General features: G+C 55.3%; 1 protein-coding gene across 4 annotated transcripts; it reads right to left on the bottom strand.

The window, feature by feature from the left end:
* Nucleotides 1–15: 15 nt before the first annotated feature.
* TP53I11 (tumor protein p53 inducible protein 11) lies at nt 16–21320 on the bottom strand. Of its 4 annotated transcripts, none has more exons than XM_064288254.1 (9): nt 21209–21320; nt 9145–9219; nt 8634–8786; nt 8243–8401; nt 7593–7651; nt 7288–7336; nt 6778–6874; nt 5187–5288; nt 16–4677 (listed from the first exon to the last, which is right to left on the bottom strand). In XM_064288254.1, the coding sequence occupies exons 4-9, from the start codon at nt 8369–8371 to the stop codon at nt 4544–4546; spliced, it is 570 nt and encodes a 189-aa protein (XP_064144324.1). In that variant the 5' UTR covers nt 8372–8401; nt 8634–8786; nt 9145–9219; nt 21209–21320; the 3' UTR covers nt 16–4543. The 4 variants fall into 4 exon arrangements, with proteins under 4 accessions (XP_064144324.1, XP_064144323.1, XP_064144322.1 ...); XM_064288253.1 differs by having other exon boundaries at nt 21205–21314; XM_064288252.1 differs by lacking the exon at nt 8634–8786.
* Nucleotides 21321–22973: the final 1653 nt, after the last annotated feature.

Here is a 22973-nt window from a genome sequence, read left to right as displayed (position 1 = left end):
TGTTTTTCTGTGGTTTTCTCCGTGGCATCCCCTTTGCCCTCTCTCCTTCCCGGAGGGTGCATTAAGGTCAGACATTGTCTCCCCCGAGCCCTCTTATCTCCAGGCTAAAGAACCCCCGGGCATCTCAGCCACTTCTGTGATAGTTTCCTGTCCCTTCTCTGTCCACATCGCATTTTTGAGTGTTCCCTCCAGGTTCGGGCAGGGAGAGATTTTCCCAGACTCCTTCACGCCCACATATCAGCTGTGCATACACAGGCCTCAAGCTCTATACCAGTGCTGGCAACTGGATTTCATGGGCACATTGATCCTGATCTGTCAAAAATGGCTGCCGAGGATACTGAGGTTCGGGCTGGGCTCAGTAGGGAGAGGGCCCAGGAATCCCTATTGGTGATGCCTGCCAGGCATGGTAAGTTTGATTAATAATGTCTGCCAGGAAGAGTAAACTTGATTAGTGAGGTCTGAATCTGCTTTCCTCTCCAGTCCCAGGTCAGGGTCCTGGGAAAAGCTAGTTCTGTCTCCTGGGATCCTGTGCCAGTTCCCATCCTCCCCAAGTGGCTTCTAGTCACCCAGAGGAGTCAGAGCTACGGCCCAGAGCCCAGTGTTCCCGTCTCTGCCACCCATTCCCCATCTGAGATGCAGCCAGGAGCTCTGTGCCTGCCGTGCAGATGCAGTTTGATCCCTTACCCCATGCCTTGCTGTTCCCTCTCCAGGTCTCTAAACCTAGCCTTCTCAAATTGTCCCTGTAGCAGCCTGCCCTGGTGGCTCCATAAATAATCCCATGAGCTCCCTAGAGGCTGGGCATCCCAAGGAGCCAGGAGCTGCAGCTAGTACTCTCTCCCCTTCCTGAATATTGAGGTCAGGCATTGTCTTCCCACAAGCTTGATTAATGATGCCATAGGTGTGGGGATGGAAGGACAGGCATGGTGTCTGCTCTCCTCTCCACTGTCCCACTTCAGGGTGGGATGGTGAGCATGGGGCCTGCCTCTCTCTAGACCTATCCACACGCATAGCTCCAGCTTCCTGGGAAAGGCAAATGGATGGTCTGAGTTTAACAGAAAACCCAAACCCAGGTGGAGTGGGGTTCAGAAGTCAAATTGGGCAGCCTTGTGGCTCCAGCCCAGGGACTTTTCAGCCTTCTGAGGTCCCCAGGTGGGTTGGGGACCTTCAAGGTATGACGAGCACTGGGCATCTGGCACCATCATTCTCCTCCCGTCTTTTTTCTTCCACCTCCTTCTGGGCCGTATAAACATTAGAGAGGATGAAGATAAGCTTGGGAGAAGGGCAGGTCATGAAGGAACATCTGGGTGAGGTGCCTTCTGGAGTGGACCAACTTTTATCCCCAAGGGCTTTCCTAAAAAGGTGCCAAGGAACTCTGAATCAGCCATGATTCTCCCTCGCCCCCCACCGCCACTGACCACACTCTCAGGCCAGGCTGGTAGTTATTTGCAAGGCTGCCTGAGACTGTTCCTAGGAGCCTCGAAACATGAAACTCAGCCCAAATCAGGCTTGCGCCTCTGGGGTACAAGACCTGCAGCCGCTAGAGCCCAGGTTGAGCGGATTCAGGTACAGCCCACCACAGGCTCTGGTGGCAGTTGGGGAAGGGGGCGTTCTTTCTTTACTCCCACTCACCCCCCCCCCCAAGAATTAAACCACCCACAACTGAGACTTCCTCCGACCCCACTAACAGAAAAAGGGACAGGGAAGACCTTACACTGTTAGTCACACATTCCGCCCTGTGCTGACAGCCAATTTCCTGCTCTGAAATTACGCATCTTGGCTAAGGGAGGATGCATCATAAGGGCTGGGGTTGAGGGAGGCTGATCCCCTCCCCCGGCTCCCTGTTAGTTAGTATCCAGCCTTGCTGCTCAGGCCCCTCCTCAGTCTCCATCGGCCCCTCTCTCCTATACATGCCGATCGAGCCTGGACAGGACCCCTCAAACCAGCCCAGGACTCAACACTCCCATCTCTCTGGAAGTTCCCTTCTGCCTTCCCTATGGATCATATATCAACTCTATTTTAAAAAGTGTAATTGATTCTTGCGGTAGATAGCAGAGCTAATTTATCACATTTATCTCCTGTGAGCCCCCCCCCTTTTTATATTATGTACGAAGAGGAGTTTTGTAATATAAAACAGGACGCCCACACAGATGGTTTTGCACTGGTTTCTGTGAGTTTCTTATGAAAAGAAAGAGGAACGAAGAATAAATAGTGACTGTGAAGAAAGGTGGTCTTGATTTGGGGTGGGGGTGGACAGGCTAAGGCAGGAGCTTGGCTTGAGGGTGCTGGGGTCCAGCCACAGGGGTGGACCGGGAGGAGGGGGCGTTCCAGGTCACCTCAAGCTTTTAGGAGAGCTGAACCCCCACATGGCCTTCCTCTCCCCTTCTGTCACTGCCCCTTCCCAATACTGAGTCCTCCTTCCCTTAATGCCCCAGACCTTATCTGGGCACCCCCATAAAATCCTGCCCCACTACAATGTTTAACTCAGCAACATATTTCAGGCACACTGCTGTGTGCCAGAGCCCAGATGGCCCCATCCTAGCGTGTCCTCACCACCACGCATAAGGTCCTGACAATTGCTCCATTCAACAGCTAAGATGGAGGCTTAGCAGGTTCAGCCCCAGCAGATGCCCACTGCAGAGCGGACCCCAAAGCCTGTGTTTCCACCTCCCTGCTTGCCTAGGGCGGTGGTGGTTCAGTGGTAGAATTCTCGCCTTCTGTGCCGGAAAACCAGGTTTGATTCTCAGCCAATGCACCTCAGGCACAGCTACCTGTCAGCGGAGGCTTTCGTGTTGCTCTGATGCTGAACAGGTTTTAGGAGAGCTTTCAGACTAAGATGGGCTAGAAGAAATGCCTGGTCATCCACTTTCAAAATTCAGCCCATGAAAAACCCCTGTGGATCCCAACATGCGATCCACACCGACCACGGGATCGAGTCGGGGCTGACCCAACAGCAGCTAACAACTAGCCTGCTTCCTCAGGTGGAATCTACCTGCTGAGCCCAGCTCTACCTGGGACGACAAGTCATCCACCAGCCGTTGAAAGGTTAGCCAGGCCTTAAAAGGCTCGGATGGGGGACTGTAGCCTGGAGCACTGCCCAACCAACAGTGACAGCCAGCAGCTTCACCCAAAGAAGGCAGCAGGCTCCCGGCAGGCTCAGCAGCAGGGGGCAGGATTTTGGGTAGAGGCACACGTAAGTGGCCAGAGATGGATGCCAGGAGAAAGGGCCCTTCTTCGGAGACCAGGTTCCCAATCTGGCTCAGCCCCGTCACCAGCAGCATAGCCTGGGGTACCCTCTGGGCCTTTCTCATTTGTGTAACAGTGCCACCAGCCTGCTGGACACAGACCTGTCACTGGGCGTGGCTGCAGGGCCAGCTGGGCACTGGGGTGGGCAGGGGAAGGTTCCCAGTAAGCCATACAGAGGGCAACCTAGACAGCAGCCAGAGCTGGGGAAACCTAAGGATCCAGAAGGGCAGCGAGTTGGGGCCTGTGGCTGCTTCTCTCTCCACACCTCTCCCCGTTCCTCATGTGGGAACGTGCTGGAGAGAAGGACAGCATAGGAAGCAGGGACGAATGGGAACACATGGGCAGGTGGGCCTTCAGGGAGGGACAGGGCAGGGGGTCTTTAGCTCCCAGGGTCTCAGATGGGCTGAACCAGGTGAACATCAGACCCTGGAGGAGATACCAAGAGACATGGAAATGCCACATTTTTCTTCTTCATCTCCAAACCCCATCACTCACTGGTGGCCTCTATCTGGAGTCACCTGTGTGGGAGGGCTTATGGCCACTGGTAGGTTCTGGACCCACTGGTTGGTAGGAGGGGGCTCCCAGGGACTTTGGGAACCTGGGGCAGAGGTGCCACGAGAGGCAGAGCAGCCTGGAGCCAAGGAGAGCTCCAGCTGGGCCAAGCCTAGGGGTGGAGACAGGTCTAGGCTTCTGGCCCACCTGCACAGGATGGCCGAAAGGGAGCCCACCCCTGCCCTCCCCATCCCCCAGCTGGGCCATGGGAAGGTGTGCATGTGTTTAGGTGGGGGGGGGGTGCCCAGACTGAGGGGAAGGAGCACAAGGTCTGTTCTCAGGCTTTTCCAGGCATCAACAGAAGCCAAAATCACTATCTTGGCCAAGGGAGAGGAGGAAGCAGCCCACAACCCCCCTCTAAGAAGAAACAAAGGATCTCCGGCAGGACCCTAACTTTGCCCAACACCCCCATGACTCAAGCCCTCTAGTCAGTGTCTGTTGGGGGAATCAGAGACCAAGAAACTCAAGAATTTAAGGAGGCATCACATGTGGGGTGGAGAACAGAGGTACAGAGGCCCCGTCTCTCCCCACACCAGCATCTCAAACCTGAAAGCCCAGAAATCCCCGCATCCAGGGAGCACCTGGGTGGAGGGGAAGGTGTGCCCCTGCCTGCCTGGGCCTGCCCCCTGCAGCAGGCATGGGCAGCGCTGGGCAGGGCAGAGGTCGTCCTGTCCTCCGAGAACCAAAGGTGACAGAGGCCGAGCCCCACCTGCCCTGGCATTGGCGGGGGCCCTGGCCTGGCAGGCGGCTAGACTTTCTTGGATCTTCGGCCAACTTGGTAATAGTAGTAAATGCTGATGACAACAAAAAGGAGGCGGCTGGCCAGGAGCAGCAGGACCCCCAGGGACACAAGACCCGTCTCGGCGAGTGAGGCAGTGACCACTGTGGGAGAAAGGGCGGGGAAGGGACAAGTCAGAGAGGCTGTGCCCTCGCTCCCCACCACGGGAGGCCACACTGAGCGGGGAGCCCTGGTGTGGCCACCTCGATGGTGACATTCTGAGCCCAGGGATCCTGCCCCCCAACCCCAAGCATCGCTGTTCTGATGCTCCCCACGCAGCAGGTACTGGGGTAGACTGTGGCCAAAACCAAGCGTGTGTTGTTACACACATGCTGGGTATGAGAGTGAGCAGTGGGTTGTGGGAAGAGGCAGGTGCACGTGTGTGGGGGAGGGCTCAGGGCCATGGTTGTACACGTGTGTCTTCAGGAAGACACAGGTACATGTGAGCACAGGTGTGCAGGACCTGTGGGCATGGGTAAGTTCAGCCACTCAGGTCCTACCCCCATCCCCTCTCATTTCCTGCAAACTCGAATGGCTTGAGCTAGAGGCCGGGCGCACAGCTGCCCTGCTGAACCCCCCCACCCCTCCCTTCCTGGCCCACCTCCACACTCACCCAAGAACTGGATTCCAAAGTAGCAGGCTTCAGTAAGCAGAGTCCACCTGATGATAACTTTCTCAGCCGTGTATAGAGCATTCCACATGATCAGGGAGATGCCTGGAGTGGGCAGAGGGCAGGTGGGAGTGGGGGGTGGAGCAGCCCAGCCCCACCCACCCCTTTCTCCTCCCTTCTGACCACTACCGCAAGATAGCCAGGACCCTGCACCTCCACAACCCCACCCCGACTCACACTCCTCAAGTAATAACGTTTCCGTCCCTGTCCTTTTCCCTCCACGTTCAACTCTGCTGCTTCAGCCAGTCACCTCATCCCTGCTCATGCCATTCCCAGCTCACTATGGGACACAAGCCAAGTCACTTCCCCCCACTGGGACTCAGTCTCTCCACCTATAAAATGGGAGTATTGAGCTGCAGCCAACCTGTCTATACCCAGTTCTGTGTTGATGGAGTCTATGAGCTAATGGTTATCTGGTCCTATAGTTGTATACTCTTTCCACTGGAATTCCTGGAGATAGTAAATCCAAGCCTATTAAAGAATCACTCTAAGGAATTCCCTGGGGTGGCGGGGGGTGTGGACCAAATTTTCTTGGTGGAAGAGCCACGAAGGGAGCCTTTCCAGGCCAGCTTACCCAGCATTGGCTAGCTCTGAACACCAGATATATATCATTGTATGTCAACAAATCTAACTTGTAACTCCAGCTCTCCCACTGTGTGAATGAAGTGCTTGAAGCTGCCCCAATCTCCACCACCCCGTCTCAAGGATATTTGAGCCAGTCCTTGGAGGTTGAGTAGAGGTGGCAATCAGCACAAAACTGGGGAAACTTCACGTGCAAAAGCACAGAGACCTTGTGAAACGCGACAGCACATCGTCAGTGTGGGTGCAGTCCAGGCCCCGTGGGGGGTGTGAGGGGAGGTGAGTTTGGGAAGGCAGCTGGATCCACCCCCCAGAGGACCCTGAATGCCAGGCAGAGGAGCCTGAATGCCAGGCAGAGGAGCCGGGACTTTATTCTGCAGGCAATAGGGAGCCATAGAATGTTTTGGAGAAGTGGAGGAGCACAACCTGTGCTGAGTTTTAAATGCCCTAATTCAGCTTTCTAGCATGCACTGTGTGCAACTCAGACTAGAGAGGAAACAGAAATGGTTCAAAAGAGAGGCTTGTGAGGGTCTGAACCTTGGCAGTAGATGGGGAAAAAGATGGAGTGGGTGTGAGGGGTTGTGCACACATCAAGTTGTTTCTGTCTCCTCCTCTATGTTGTGAGGCCCTGGAAGGAAGAGCATGGGCCTCATTCATTTCTGTACTCCAGTGCCCAGGGTGGTGCACTGCACACAACAAGCGCTCAATAAGTGTCCCAGATGATGGCAAAGACAGAGCTCCAAACCACTGAGTGCATTCTGCCAATGGCCATAAGATGGCAGCACACACCACAGAGACAGACTCAACAGCTGATTAATGATGTATGGGTCGGGGGCGGGGGGCCACAAGCTCCAGCAGAAGAAAGGAAGTGGGAGCTCTCTGCACAGATGCAGGCTCCCCACTGGGTCCCCTCAGGTGCCCATGCCCTCCCTCAGCATATCCCAGCCACACTCACTGAGGAGAGCACCGCCATAAAGGCGGACTGGGGTCTTGCTGGTCACCTCGGCTCCGTCAAAGACTACATCGTAGAGCTGGTCAGGGAAGGCAAGGGCCTAAAGACACAGGGAGAGATGCTCAGAGGTTCAGCTCTTGGGAACAGTTGGGGGCACAGTTGACACCCTGGACATGTCCTTCCTCACCCCCAGGAGCTGGGCCACTGTCCCTGGGACTGTCCAGGATTGAGATCTTGATTGTTCCCCCCTCCATGCCAGAAGAGAAGGCTCTGGACTCCCCGTCGGGGGCAGGGGGACAAGGGGTCAGGAAGGACCATGGACTCTAGGATGCTCCAGTCAGGGCATGAGTGGGGAGGCCACCAGAGCCCTGGGGGTGGGGCCTCAGAGTGATGGCAATGCTGGGAGAGGCAGCCAGGGGTCCCTGGGGAGGGGAGGGGCAGGAGCCCCAGAGAGAGGCAGGGCTGGGGAAACCAGACCCAGGGCTAGGTCACAGTGGTGGGGTGGGGGCTCACCATGATGGCAATGCCGGAGAAGAGCACAGCCGAAACAAACTGCCAGACCCTGGGGAGGGTGGAGAGGAAGACTGCAGCCAAGCCCCTGGCTGCCACCCCAACCCCTCGCTGCCGCCCCAGGCCCCAAAGACCCTCCCCTCTCCAGCCAAGTACCCGGGATGGCTAGTTTGGGGGAAGTTATGAGACAGGATGGAATCAAGAGGAAAGACCATGCGGGCACAAAGCAAAGTGAGGAAGGGTCTTCTGCAGCTCCCCCCACACACAACCTCGGGAGCCCCCCAAAACACACAGAAATGCTCACTCACCTGAGCCCCAAAGGCTCCCGAACTGCAAATTTGATTTCATTGCCCAAGACCTGGCTGATCTGTAGACACACAGGGGTCAAAGGAGCCAGGCTCAGCCAGCCCACTCACAGCCTCCTGAGCCCTGCCCCAGACACACACAGAGACCCACTTGGGCACCTCTGCTTGGCAGACAGTAGCCCAGGCTGGGGCTCCTACTGCAGTCACACCTCTCCTGCCTCTTTCTGACCCTGAGGTTTAAAGGAAGCTGAAAACAAGGTGGCTAAGAGCACAGCCAGACTTGGGCTTGAAACCTGGTCCAGCCACTCACTGGTGTGGCTTCAGGTGAGTCCTTTAACTTCTCTGAGCCTCAGTCTCCTCCTCTATAAAATGGGGATAATAATTGTATCTATATTTCCCAGGGAAATCAAGAAGTTTAAATTACGCTTGTAAAGCACATGGCATAATACCTTGTACATAATAAGCACTCAATTCTAATCATCTTTTGTTTTCATTATTATTGTTGTTCCTCTGACATCTCCATGAACTTTCTAGAAAAATGAGCTAAATTCCAGGGCTCCCCAGATGGTGGGCCAGCAGGCCTGCCTCCCAGATTGGTATGCATAGACAGCCCCTGGGCATGGCCAGCTCCAGGCCCCTTCACAGAGGCCCACCTTAGAGCGATGCACCTCTCCATCATCGTCCTCCCCGCCCACACCAAGGATCTTCCGAGTCTTCAGGCGGCTCACGAGGTCCGTCTGGCTATGCTTCTTCATCAGGGGTGGGGGCTGCTTGGCCGCCATCTTGTCCTGAGTCCAGCCTCTGCAAAAGAGCTGAGGGGAGACACTGGCCTCAGGCCACTGGCCCTGCCCAGCTTTGAGACCTCCGGGGAAGGGTCCTAATAGCAGGGGGAGGCCAGACCCCACCGCAGGGACAGCTGGTGTCTCCTCAGCCTGTGGCAGTGGGATGGGGATCCAAGGACCCAGGCTCAGCACTCAGCTCCGAAACTACCCTGCTGTGTGATCCTGGGCAAGGCACTCCCCTTTTCTGCCTCAGCTTCCTCACCTGTAAAATGGGTTGGGGCAGACGCTCCCAAGGCCCTTCCGACTGTGTGAGCCTGTCTGGCCTAAGTGGGCACAGCACACCCAGGGTGACAGGCTGGATGGAGCCTTATAGATGGCTGGAGAGGAGTGTGTGGCCAGGACAAGGTGTGTGGGCCTGGGTGGGGAGTAGGGTAACAAGGGGCCTGGGTCAGCAAGAGCAATCAAGACCCAGAAGGATGATGTATCCAAGCCTGAGGCAGGTGTTTCTGAGTCCTGAGGTCCAGGCTACCACTGAACTTACGCTTAGGCCACCCCTGCCACCCAGCAGGCCCTCCTTCCCTCCCAGACAGCCTCCTTCAAACCTACCAGAAAGAAGGCGGGTGGTGGCTGCAGGACTCAGCTCAGCTAAAGGAAGGGCTTCCCCTCCCTGCCATTAACACCCAGCCCCTGTACCCCCACCCCACCCCACCCCAGTGTCTGCCCCATGCCGGCTTTGCCCCAGCTCCACCTTGGGCCAGGTCTGGAGCACCTACTGTGTGTCAGGCACTGCGCTGGGCACCGGAGATGAAGAGGTGAGCTGAGGGCCTTGCCTTCAAGCAGCACAAAATCTAGCAATGGAGACAGGAATACAATCAGGAAAAAGATGGCATAGCAGATGAAGGCTGTTGGAGGCCAGAAGAGGGGCAGGGGAGAAGGGGTTTACTTAATCACAGCCACCCTGCAAAATGGGTCCTATTTATGCCCATTCTGCAGATGAAAAAATCAAAATGAGGTTTGACAGAAGGCTAGATTGAATAACAGTGGTATCCCCACTGAGTGCCTCCCATTCTTCCGGTATCTCATTTCCACTCACTGCCACCCTCCTCTGGCCTGGGTGACACAGTTTGCACTTGCCTATTAACCTAAAGGTTGGCAGTTCAAACCCACCCAGCAATGCCAAGGAAGAAAGGCCTGGCGATCTGCTTCTGTAAAGATTACAGCCAAGAAAACCCTATGGGGCAGCTCTACTCTGTAACACATGGAGTTGCCGTGAGTCAGAATCGACTCAATGGGCAAAACGTTCACCACCCTCTACAAGGCAGGAAAAGACTCCCCATTTGCAGACAAAAAAAAAAAAAAAGCCCGTTGTCATTGAGTCAATTCCGACTCATAGCAACCCTATAGGACAGAGTAGAACTGCCCCATAGGGTTTCCAAGGAGCGTCTGGTGGACTCAAACTGCCAACCTTTTGGTTAGCAGCCGTAGCTCTTAAGCAATACGCCACAGAAATTGCCTGGCCCTTAGCCAGGAGGACCAAGCTGCTTGACCAGACCTGCCTGGCAATGCCTCAGACCTGGGTGGGCTGCCCATCTTACTCCTGCATGGTCCCAGGCAAGTCTTAAACTTCCAGAATCCCCAAAGAGGCTGCCAGAGGCAGCGTGGAAATGTCCCCAGGCCACCTCCAGTTTTCAAGCCTCCCAGTATCTTAAAATAAAGCACCCAAAGAAATAAACATCAGAACAGAGAATCAAAACTTATAGGGTATTTGAATAACGGAGCTTTAGACTTTGGATAAGGAGCCCTGGTGGTGTAATGGTTAAGCTCTCGGCTGCTACCCAAAAGGTTAGAGGTTCAAATCCACCCAGCAGCTCCACGGAAGAAAAGAAACAGAGATCTCCTCTGTAAAGATTAAACCCATTGCCGTCGAGTCAACTCTGACTCATAGCGACCCTATAGGACACAGTAGAACTACCCTATAAGGTTCCCAAGGAGCACACCTGGTGGATTTGAGCTGTCGACCTTTTGGTTAGCAGCCAGGGCACCTAATCACTATGCTACCAGGGTTTCCTGTAAAGATGACAACCCAGGAAACCCTGGGGCAGTTCTACTCTGTCCTATAGGGTCGGTACCAGTCAGAAACCACTTGATGGCACACAAGACTTTGGATAAACTGCGGAGGTAACATATCAGTTTGTGTTTAGAGGTTATGAATCAGAATCAGCAACCGGTTGGGTTTTGTGAGCATGATATCCAGCCAAATGGCCCTCTTACAACACTCTCCAGCACTGGCCTTAGTTCCTCACCTGTAAAATGGGGGTAACAATTCCCTCCACCCTCCCACACTCCCAGGGGTTCTGGGGAGAAAACCGGTGGTGAAGATCAGGAAGGCAGTCTTGATGCCAGCACAACACAGAGGCACTTGGTTAACACTACTGCTTCACAGCACCCACCCTGTGGGAAACAGCATGGCAGTGGGTGCCAGTCATGGGTGGGGGCATGCCTGATCCCACCCAGGGAAGCCTAGGCTCTGTGCACAGGCCAAGCCAGGGTTTAACCGCACTGTTCTGGCAGGGCCTGGGGCACTGTCACAACACCTCAGCTGCTTGCCACCACCTTCTCATGTGTCCAGATAGAAACTATAATTAGCCCGGCGCCCCTCGCACTACCAGGCAGACACGCTGCAGCTTCCCATGAGAGCCAGTGAGCCGCTGCAGAGAACAGGGAAGAGCTCAACACCATCACCCACCCATCAGCGAGGAAGGCATCGGACCTGCCTGCCCCCGTCCTTCCTCTTCGGGCTTCCCCTCTAGCCTTTTATTTTAAAATTTACGTAGAGTAAAATTGACTTACTGAGTCCTGTGTATTTGACCACATGTAGAGGTTCATGTAACTACTGCTTCCAAATTAGTGCACAGAGCAGTTCCATCCCTTGTGCTATCCCCCAGTCATTCCCTCCCCTCGCCCCTAACCCCTGGCAACCACTGATCTCTGTCAGTCTAGGTTTGTTTTTTTTCCCAATTATGTTACATAAATGAAATCATATGGTAGATAACATTTTGAAACTGGCTTCTTTCATTCATCACGATGCCGCTGAGATTCTTCCAAGTGATTGTGTCTATCGAGAGTCCATTTTTCGGTGATTGTGAATATAGTTGCTGTCAACATTGATGGACAATTTTTTGTGTGATCCTAAATCTTCATTTCTCTAAGGTAAATACCCAGGTGTGAGATTGCTGGGCTGTATGGCAGGAGAAAGTGTCAAATTGTTTTCCAGAGTGGCTGTACCATTTTGCATTCCCCCAGCAAGGAGTGAGCATTCTAGTTCCTCCATGTCCTCGACAACACTTAATATGGTCAGTCTTTTTATTTTAGCCATTCTAATAGGTCCCCTGACTTTTGAAGCCCTTTCTCATCCAGGTTGGCCGTGCTGCCCGATTCAGTCCTGCTTTGCCCCTTACTGGCTGTGTGACCTTGGGCAAGTCATCTCATTCCTCTGAGCCTCAGTCTCCCCATCTGAGAAATGAAGCTATAATTCTCATCTCTTAGGGATCTTGGGGCAATATAAAAAGATAACCTTGGTCAGACCACTCAGAGTAGCACCTACACATTTTAATGAAGAAACTGCCTTTAGCGAGGATCTGCTGTGAGCCAGGTACCGGGGTGGTGGGACACGGCTCCTATCCTTAAGGAACTAAGTGAGGAGGGGGAGGCTGTATTGAATATCGATTAGAGCAAGTTACTTCTCCTCTCTGAACATAGAAGTTCTCATCATATACGCTGCTTTCCTCTGACTGTGTCCCCCCCACACACACACAGTGCTCCCATCTGCACCCTAGGCCTGAGCCCCTCCTCCCTCTAGCCCACAGCTGCCCACTGCAGTGCCACCAGCCTGGGTGGGTGCAGAAGGGGGAGTACTGTGTCCTGGGATCTATGAGTGGACGGGAGGGACAAGCTTTATCTATGGCTCTGCCATCAGCTATCAGGTATCAGGGCTGGGCGGCCCCCATGGTGGCCCCAACAGTGAGCATATCACTCTATGGCTTCACAGGGAGAATGGAATCTTGACCCTCATCTCCAAGAAGAATCCCTGTCCCCTTCCCCAGTCTCCCATCACAGCTAACTGCTCTGAGCATGAGTTCTGTCCCTTCTTCAACCCCAGGACTGTGCCCTGCCTGGGGAGGGCAGGCGGGCACCTCCAATACTCATATAACCCGGCAGCCCCTAAACAGTCCCAGCCCCAAGGCAAACCACGCTCACGCCGCAGGTCTGCCCATGTCCTCTTCTCCCCTTCAAGGCCACTCTGGGTGATTCTTTTTGGCCTGGCACCATTTAATCTGACAGCATCCATACACACGTGACAATGAGAACAGAGGGTGCCTCCCCCCACTGTCCTCTGCACCCCACTCCGTGCACCCTGGCCAAGCACTGGCTTTGGAGCAGCAGGGCCTGGGTTCCAATCCTGGTTCTGTCATCTTACCAGCTGCATGGCCTTGGGCAAGTCACCACAGCTCCCAAGCCTCAGTCTCCACCCCTGAGAAATGGGGGTGTGTGCTGGTGGAGAGAGGGAGTGCAGGCTGGCACCTGTGGGCAAAGCGCCCTGCCCAGTGTGCACCCTACTTATTCCACTTCCCTTTGTCCATTCAACCGTGCACAATGGAAAAAGCCTGCCCGACTGCCTGCCTGCCTGCTGGGCTATCATGCTTCCTTTCCTGGCCCAGGCTTCCCCCGGTGCCAGGCTGTAAGAGGCTGGCAGCAGGCGGGGAGGAAGGCAGCCCTCCACCTGCAAGCTCACAGGGAGGCAGAGGAGGGCCTGCCAAGCAAGGAGAAGGGGAAATGTAACTTGTAGCCCCCAGGCCCTGTGTTCATGATCTTGGCATTCGCCCCTGGCCAGCCTCTCTGACCTCAACCCCCAGGATTCCCCAGTTAAGCCAGCAAATCACTGTCCTTTCAAGACCCACTCCCACTTCCGATGCTTTGCTCAAACTGGAAGGTCCTCCTTGCCATTCTGCTGCTCCTATCTGAATTCTCTGTGTTCTCCAAGGAGGTCTTTGCACGACTCCACCTCCAGGCAGCCTTCCTGGGGCACAGAGCCCTCACCCTCCTCTGGACTAATGGGCTTCAGTGTCAGTGGCCACTGGCCACGTCTAGCCTTACACTCTTGATCACTTCCCAGCAGCTCCATGCCAAGACTGTGAACAGTCTGAGGGCAGGGCTGGTGCCTGGATCTCCCCACTGGGCCTAGGCCTGTGCTGGGCACGCAGTAGGCACTCAGTCAGCACAGCTGAGCTAAGGAAACAAGACCCCTAATCGTACCCAGCACATTCAGAACCATGCACCCTTGCACCCTTACACCTGGCAAATGGGAACCTAAGGTCCAGAGGGGGACAGGAGCTGCCCAGGCCACTTGGAAGCTGGCGGCACCGGAGGGCTGAAGGGGCCTGACAGTCAGGCAGAGCTGGGCTTGAATCTGGGCACCCCTGTCGGTCAGGTGACCTTGGGCAAGTGGATTCACCTCCAGACCTCAATAAAACACGAATCATACAACAGTGCTTAACTCGGGGAGATGGGGCGTGCAAAAGGACCCCAGGAGAGCGGGTACAGATACTCTCTGCAGAGTGCCTGGCATATGGGGGTGCCCAGGAAATGGTGAGGGTTAGAGAACTAGGGGCCCTGACATCACCCTAAAATCACCCTAGCCACCTCGAAATGCTGGGCCATCATTAGAAAGTGCTACAAGGCCCGGATTTCTGTCGTTTTTATTCACTGCCTGGAAGAGCTCAACGAATATCTGTGGGCTGAATGAGTTTTCCACGGGTGGGTGGAAGGGTGAGCGGCCTGTTGCTGGCCGAGGTCTGCGTCCTGCAGTCTTCCTGTCTCCTTGTCTGTTGTGGCATCTGAGGAGGAGGCAGACAATCTCCAAACAGCCCCAGGGATAGCCAGGGGGAGGGGGCCATGACTGGACAGAGGCCAGGCAAAGCCCCCAGATGCTATGAAAGTAGGGGGGAGCTTGTCAGGGTGTAGAAGTGTCAAGGGGGATGACAGAGTGGGAGGGGACATACTTAATAAACTTAATGATTGGGCAAACCTGGGCTCAATTCCCAAGTCTTTCTCTTAATTGCTGTGTGACCTCAGGGAAATGACTTAACTTCTCCATGCTTCTATTTCCCATTTGTGAAACCAAACTATTACTTCTACTTAGCTCACAAGGCTGTGATGGGGAATAACGAGCAATGCAGCCGAGGGGCCTGGCACGTAGTACGTGCTCCATGAAAGACAGCAAGTAATAATATGAATAGGGTAGCTAGCTACACAGATGGCAGATCAGAGGGGCTGGGGCATCATCCCCATGCAGATCGTAAAGGGCCTCCTCCACCCTGCACGAAGCCTTCCCAGGAAGCCTGGTTTCCATAGAAACGGAAGGACTATAGAGCTGTCCCTGACATGGAAACTGCACCCATGAGGGTTGGTTTAGGAACTGGGCCAGCAAGAGGGGAGGGGGGAGAAGAGGAGAGGGAGGGGGCCTCGGGGTCCAGAGTGCCCACCAGTTGCTGAGTCTCCCAGTGATTCAGGTGGGAGTCACTGCCGCTGAGCACCACAGCCAAGGAATCACTTCCTTGCCAAACAAGACCCTCTTCTGCAGGTCAGTGGCCTGTCTCTCCCCATCTGTGCCCAGAGCTGCCTCCAAGGGCATCTGCCCCAGAACTGGGGGTGATAACACTCATGTTATCACACCCATTTTACAGATGAAAAAACTGAGGCTCAAGTGACTTATTCAAGTGTCCCTTGAGGTAAATTGCAGGGCTGGGGTTCGAACCAAGTTAACTATGTTTTAACTGGACATCTTGAGAGAAGCTGGAGACGGGGATGTTTGGTGAACTTGGCCCCTATGATGAACTGAGCTCTAAGCCATCTTCTCCATCACATCTCCCCGAAGTAGGGGTACCTGCCTATAGTATACACTTTTAGGGGAGGCCTCAAAGCCTCCAGCCTGGTGGCTAGCATCTCAGGTCCTCCCCGAGGTCCAGCCTCTGGTGGGTTAAGGCCCTGTGACTCCAGCATGACCTGGAAGGGCTGCAGGGGGACCCATTGTTCTGTTATCACACTGGTGCAAAATAGCTGGAAATGGGCCCTGGCAAGAGAGAAGGGGAGGCAGGGAGCAAGCCTCCTGCTCCCAACAGGTGGGCTTGGGCCACGGGGGCTGGAGGGTTCAGAGCCTGCATCACACAGCCTGTGGCCCCTTCTGGGGCAGCCCGATTGTCTTCCTGGGGCAACCCAGCAGCCCTCTGGACAAAATGAGGTTTACAGAACCCCCACCCAGCACCCACCACCTGGGTCCTAAAGTAGGATGAATCTCGCATCCCAAGGGCTGTAATGGAGAACTCAAAGGCTTGGGGTTAAAGGGACCTGTGTGCAAATCTCAGCTCTGCCATTATCAGCCCTATGCCCTGGTGGCGCAATGGTTAAGCACTTGGCTGGAACCCACCAACCATTCCAAGGGGAAAAGACCTGGTTATCTGCTCCCGCAAAGATACAGCCTGGGAAACCCTATGGGGCAGTCCTACTCTATCCTATAAAGCAACCAAACATGGCTTTGGGCAGACTAACCTCTCTGGAGCCTCAATTCCTTCAACTGTCAATGGGGATGATAATGGGTTGTTGGGAGGGTTAGAGTTAAATGAGGAAGTCACAGGGCATAAAGGAGGCTTTTGTGTGAGTGGGGCAGGAGTGGGGTTTTCAGGGCACTGGCTGAGGGCAGAAGCAGAGGTGCTGGCCCTTTGGCTGCTCCTTCAGGCTTGCTTTCTGCCAGTCCTGAGGAACGTAATTATCCTAAAGGCCACGCCTGCTTAGTCAGGCTTATCTCTCCCAATAGACCAGGAGTGAGGAGGGCGGGGCTGCGTCATCCATCCCTCTCATCATCCCAGCATCTCCGTCAGGCTCACTGTCACACTGCTGCTGACGGTGAGGATGACAAAGAGTAACACCGATGGGGAGAGGATGGGGCACGATGTGAATCCTGTCCCATGACTAAGCTCTGAGGTCAAGAACAGGACTCCATGCCCCATTCACAAGAACCTCCACAGAGGTGAACCCACAGGAGGGTGGTCAGGCTCTGAGCTGGCAATGGACGGCTTGCACCGAAGCAGGAGGCTAGCAAGTGTGTCCGGGGTCACTGGTCTGGGAGACAGGGCTCTGAGGATACATTTAGATTCTGCCATCGCCGGTGAGCCATGGTCCCTCTTTGGGACTCAGTTCCTCACCTAAAAAAAATGAGTGTGGTCCCCAAGCAGGGCTGGATTACCCAATAAGCAGAGTACACACAGGCCCAATCATGCCTTCCCACCAATCTGCAGTGTACCATTTCACCTGTCCCCCATCACCGCAAAGATGTGGCAAAACCCATGTGAAACTGCTCACCACAGATTAGCAAGTAAATACAATTAAGTTCCTGCATACCTTGCTCCATGCAAGCTGGTGCTTACTCGTTGGTTAATCATACCCTGTCCGAGGGCCCCTTCCATCTCTGATATTGCTGATTTTGCTTCCAAAACCTGCTTCTCACTAGCCATACACAAGGCCCTAGCTCAGGCTGTCCCACCCCCAGGTCCCACCCCCTCTCTCATTGCCCGGGTGACTCACAGCTTCTCAATTTCTATCTCTGCTAGTTCTCGATCTCTTTTGAAGGCATTTAACTTCCAGAAAGGCAGAGGAAAGTCCAAACTTTCATCACAAACATCTCCAAGGCTTCAGGGACAAAACAAAAACAGTCCCTGCTGGGTTGGAGAGCAGTAGAGGGCAGAGCAGGGGGCAAGGAGGAAGGGACATCCCCAAGCGCCTCACCCAAGGGTCTGAAGCTGCTGATATGTGCACGACCAGGGAACAGGGACGGGGTGGGGGGGGTCATACCTCTGATAAGCATCCATCACCACTCAGAGGTCTTATCTGGCCCCAACGTGACTCATAGAGAACTTCCATCCCTTTTGACCCAGGACTGGCCAGGCTCTCCCCTTCACCCGGTAACCAGGTCAGGGCCCTCAAGGGCAGCTGGTGTTGTCATAGGGCCAGCCTGGCTTCGGGATCCCATGGGGCCAGGGCTCTGATGAGAATTCACCCCTCCTCGGCCCCCACCCCCTACCCCCAAGGCTGCTGGGGAGCCTGCAGGGGGAGGAGAGGAGGGCAGGAGGGGAAGGGAGGGGAATTTCTTTAAAGGAATGCTCCCCGATTTTGAGCCAACTTTTTCAGAAGCAAGTGGTGATTTGTCTTCTGGATGGGTGGGAGGCGACAGGCAGAAGAGCCGCTGTACTTTTCCCAGGATAGGGACGAACCAGGACCAAAGTCCTAGACTTGTCCTTCTGGGGCTCGGGAATCTGGTTTAGTGGTTAAAGGAGTGGATTGAGACTCAAAGGGCCTGTGCGTCAATCCTGGCCCTACCACTTACTAGGAGCCCTGGTGGCACAACTGTTAAGCGCTTGGCTGCTAACTGAAAGGCTGGTGGGGGAGAAAGACCTGGCAGTCCGCTCCCGTGAAGATTACAGCCTAGGAAACCCTAGGGGGCAGTTCTGATCTGTCATACACGGTGGCTGTGAGTCGAAATCAACTCAAAGGCACACAACCGCCACTACCATTTACTAGCTGCATGGCCTCGGGCCAGTGACTACTCTCTACCTCAATTTCCTCACCTGTTAAATGGATGTAAATGATGACACCTACCTCAGAAGTGAGAAGATGCACAAAAAGCACCTAAAACAGTACCTGTGTTGTAGCCAATTCTCTATAAAAATTGGTACTGTTCTTTTCAGGCTAGGAGACTCAACTTCTTTGCCCCAGTTTCCCCCTTAACCAAACCAGCTCAGTACAAAGAGAGTGGTAGAAGCAAGTAGTTGTAGGAGGGGAGCGGGGAGAGAACAAGGGTCACTCTGGGCCAGAAGGAAGACGTTGCCCCAGTGCATTACTGCCCTAGCAGGCCTGGGGAGGCGGCTGGGAATGGTTTCCATGAGGTCTGAAGCCCTTTGGGGCACTAAGCTTGAGTAGCTCACCTCCACGTCCCCAGGCATCTGGGCAAGGTGCAGTCAGTGCTGCTAATAGAATGACTGAGAAGCAGGGTGCAGGGAAAACGCCCTGGGCCAGGAGTCAGAACATCAGGCACCCGCCCTGCCATGTGTCCTGAGGCTGTGTATCCTGGGGCCACTTACATACCATCTCTGAGCACCCTTTCTCTGATCTATAAAATGGGGGGCTTCAACCCTTCTCAGCCAGCCTTGCCTATCTCTTTGCCACCCCCTCAACCTACTCTAGCTGTACTGGCCTCCTTGCATGTTCTTCAAAGATCCCAGGCACACTCCAGCCTCAGGGCCTTTGCACTTCTACCCACGCAGCTCACTCCTTCCTTCGCCTCCCTCAAGTCTTAGCTCAAAAGCCACCTCCTCAGGGAGGCCTCCCTGACTACCATTTAAAATGGTAACACCACCCCCAGCCTTTTTTCCCCTCACCTCCCAATGCACTATATGATCTGTTGTTTACTTATTTTACTAGTTGTTCACCTCCCCCTTTAAACATCTGCTCCATGAGGGCAAGAATCTTTATTTTGTCCACAGCTATCTCCCCAATGCCTGGAATTATGCCCGGCACTTTGTTCAACAAACCATTTCGGGAACAGCGCTCACATTTTGTTCAATCAGTGAAAATAAAGACCAGCCCCAGACTGTGTGAATATCAGGGGTTACTGTTAATCTCATCCCACCCTGCTCCTCTCCCCAGCAGGAGCCAGCTCTCCCTTTCTCTAAGAGGTGGTGTTGTTATTGTTAGGTGCCATCTAGTAGATTTTCCACTCAAAGGGACCTCACGTAACACAGTAGAACTGCCCCATACGGTCTTCTACGCTGTGATCTTCACAACAGCAGATCACCACGTCTTTCTTCCGTGGAGGGACTTGTCGGGTCTGAACCACCAACCTTGTCCGTTGGCTTACCGTTGTGCCACCAGCGCTCCTTTGGCAGAAGTGAGACCGCCCAATAGTCAGGGAAGGGGTAGCTGAGTGTGGAGTTAGAGAAGCAGCAGGGCCCTGGGGAGATGGGGCCAGAGCAGGGGAACCTGCAGGAGGTGACAGCCAGGCCTGGGTGATGGGGTTTTGGGTCTCAGCCCTCCATTCCAAATTTGGAAGTACTGATGAAGCTGATAAATACGAGCCAGGGTGGCTGGTTCCCAGGATGCTGGCGCCAGGAGGAACCTCAGGGTCCAGGTGGCCCATTTTACAGATGGGATGAGAGGGCTGGAGAATATGCTGTGTCTTATTTACTAAAAACTCACCAAAGAAAACCTTTCCCTCCTCCCGCCGGGCCGAGCCTTTTAGACTTGAGAGTGGGGCTGTGGTTAACGGGGTGGATAGTGCCCCCCCCCGCGGCACTTCAACAAAACACCCCCGTGCCCCTGGGATCTGCGGGCTGCAGGAGGTCGCCAAGTCCCCTCTTCCCAGGCCGCTGGGAGTGGGGGTCCAAGTTGCGGCACAGCTGGGATGGGCATCCCTGCAGCCCCAGGGCCTTCTCCCCGCAGGCTGGCCCCACCGAGAAAAGTTTGTCTGAAGGAAACCAACCAGGAAGTGAGGGGCGGTGAGGCGAACTTGGCCGTCGACGCTGGGCTTTGATGGAGCCCGGGGCTTTTCGGCCTCCGCCCCGCTCCTGTCCCCGCCCCGCCCCCGTCTTTCGCGCAGAGAAACCTGCTGCCTCCCGGGTTGCAAGGAGGCGACTGAAGCCCCGCACTGAGGCGAAAGGAGGGGTGAGGGGACCCAGAGCGAGCGCCGGGCCCTGTGGGGCGTGCCGGGGGTGGGGTCGTCGGTTCCGACCGCCCCTCTGCGGAGCGCAGCCTCTCCCGGGCGGTAAAATGCCCACGGTAGGGGGCCCTAGCCCTCCCTGCGCCGGCCCAGTGACCCCCGCGCTTCTCCTTACTACGCGCGTGGCTCGGGAGAGGGGTGTCTCTCTCCACCTGTGCCCCCGGCCGGCGGCTCAGGCGCGGCCACCATTTCTGCCTGCTCCTCCCCAGCCTGGGGGCGGGGGTCTCGTCCTGCCTTGCCCCTCCCCCCTCTCCAATCCTTTTCTTATTTCCCGGCTCCCGACCCTAATCCACTTTTCAGACCCGAGGCCGGGGAGCTGAGGTTCCCAGACAGGGAGCTCCGGGTTGTTGGGCGCCCACGGTCCTCCCGCCCAGTATCCCCGCCCACACGGCTCCAGGAACGAGGAGGTCTGGCCAGACTTGGGGGGCAGTGGGAACTTCGCCACCTCCGTCTGCGGCTCTGCGGGGGCGGGGTGGAGGGGCTCGCGTACTCCTCGGACCCGGGAACAATGGTGGGGGAGGGGCGGGGGAGGAGATAGAGGCGGGAGGGGACCGGGAACAGAGCGGGAGGGACAAAAGCAGACCCCAAAGATAGAGCAACTGCTTTTCGCTCTGTTTCTCTCTTGCTCCGAAGCAGAGAGGCAAGCCCGAGAAGGGAAGGCAGAGGGTTTAATCAACAGTGCAAGGAGGTGGCGGAAGGGGAGTGACGGAGAAGAGAGAGAAATCGAGTCAGCCGGGAGAGCGCGAAGGAGAGAAAACGGGTGCTGCAGGACGACACCTAGGAGAGCCGGGGAAGAGACCCCTCGGGTCCCGGCGGATCCGCGGTGCCGAGAGGTGCCGAGACGGCCGGCTAGCGCGCACGGGATCCCCGCCTCCCGGTCCGCACCCCTTCTCCCCCGCAGTCTCTGCGGCCGCAGGAACCCCGCCGGGCTGCGCTGCGCAGGCACCGGCCGGCCAGCGACAGAGGGGAAAGTGCCGGGCTCCGGAGAGACGGCGGGAGCAGAACTTACGTGCCTAGTGCATACTGGCGCCGGCGCTGCGCGGGGCTGGTGAGCTGGGCGGACGGTCGGTTCGGGCGCCTCACATCGCGCCACCGCGCAGGGCAGGGCAGGGCAGGGTAGGGCCGGGCTGGAGTGCGCGCGGCGCCCTGCGCGGCCAGGGTGTACCCGAGTCTGGCGGCCCGCGCTGGTCCCTCCTCTCAGTGCCGCGCACAAGCCAATGGCGCGCCGTCCCCTCCCACGCGCCCGGCTGCCTCGCCCCCGAGGGTGGCCGCAGGGGCGGGCGAGAGAGAGGGGTTGGGAAGACTGGGCTCCCCAGCGGAGGCTTTCCTGGAGATCGCCTGCGGGGCGTGCACTCACGCCCTAGAGAAGGTGCCTGGGATCAAAACGTGGTCGGCAGACCCTAGCACGCCCCGTGCCACCCAGAAGGACTTTCTCGGCGAATTCGAAGACGGTGCCCCCTTCCTTATACTATCAACACCCCCACAGGCTGACAAACCACTTGCCTTAAATATCCCTGTGGTATCCTAGGGCCTAGGCCATTGTCTAGAACTGAAGGCACTGCTTCAGCTGGTAGTGTTATCCAAATGTGTAGTAACGATTACAATAATAGTGACTGTTTGCTGAGTGCCAGCTCAATGCCAGACACCGTGTACTAAGCGAGTTACAAGTATTAACTCTTCTAATTCTTACAACGTATGAGGTCGGTAGGATTGGTCCCATTTTACAGGTGGTGGTCATGGTCATTAATGTAGGTCCCTGGGTGGCGCTCTTTGCACTTGGCCACTAACCAAAGGTTGGGGATTAGAATCCACCCACCAGCACAGCCTAAGAAAGGCCTGGAGATCTACTTCCGTAACATCACAGCCGTTGAAAACCCTATGAAGTGAAGTTCTACTCTGACACATGTGGTGTCGCCATGAGTCAGTTAACCCCACAGCCACAGGTTGGGTCACTGATGTTTGGTTTCATCTAGCCTTCAGATCTAAAGCCTGGGTCCCCCTTCCCTCCCTCTACTTTGTGCTATTTTTGCCAAATAACAATCCTCCTCCCCCTCACCTTTTTTCTCCATCTTCCACCCTAAAATCGCCTCAATGGTTGTTGCTGTAAATTGCACTGTTACTGGACTACGATCTCACCTGGGGCTCCAAGATACCTGGAGGGAGGGGGGCACAGTTGACAGGCATTTTATCTCTGCAAATCCTGGGGGGAGTGGTAAAGGGGTTGGGGGTCCTGGGGGGCTCTTTGGGAGCTGACAGGCTGATGAAGGTGATGTCAGAAGACCCAGACTCCTACAAACAGTACTCCCCCAGCCCCAAAATTTAGGGCTCATTTCGACCACCTGTGACCAGTAATGTGCTCCCCACCCCAAAACCCACCACTGCACACCCTCCCTCTTGGAAAACTGCTTGGATCTCTTCATCTTATCAGATGGCCACAATGGGGGGGGGGCGACAAGCAAGGAGGATGACAGGTTCTATTTTACAAGCTAAATAGATAGAGCAGAGAGGGATGAATGGCTGCCCCAGACATCTAGGTAGGTGGGTGAGCGTCAGACTCCAGGTCTGAGCTCTTTCCACCAGTTTGTTAAGGGTTAATCAAGCATGCTCTGGAATCAGATGGCTTGGATTCAAATTCAGACTCTGCCTTTCAGTGACTGTGTGGCTTTGAGGAAGTTACTTAACCTCTGGGTATCAAGTTTCCCCTTCTACAAAATGGGTTCGATCAATAGTATGAACTGCCTATAGTTATTGCAGATTTAGAGTTAATAGCAGCAGCTA

The sequence above is a fragment of the Loxodonta africana genome, chromosome 7 (genome assembly GCF_030014295.1).
Source record: "Loxodonta africana isolate mLoxAfr1 chromosome 7, mLoxAfr1.hap2, whole genome shotgun sequence".
In the NCBI taxonomy this organism is placed as follows: domain Eukaryota; kingdom Metazoa; phylum Chordata; class Mammalia; order Proboscidea; family Elephantidae; genus Loxodonta; species Loxodonta africana.
This window is presented reverse-complemented; position numbering and strand designations above follow the sequence as displayed.

Coding starts and splice junctions, on each gene's coding strand:
- TP53I11 (XM_064288254.1), bottom strand. CDS start 8,371: ATGGCGGCCAAGCAGCCCCCACCCCTGATGAAGAAGCATAGCCAGACG. Junction 7,652..8,242: donor GAGAGGTGCATCGCTCTAAG/GTGGGCCTCTGT, acceptor GTGTGTCTACAG/ATCAGCCAGGTCTTGGGCAA. Junction 7,337..7,592: donor CGGGAGCCTTTGGGGCTCAG/GTGAGTGAGCAT, acceptor CACCCTCCCCAG/GGTCTGGCAGTTTGTTTCGG.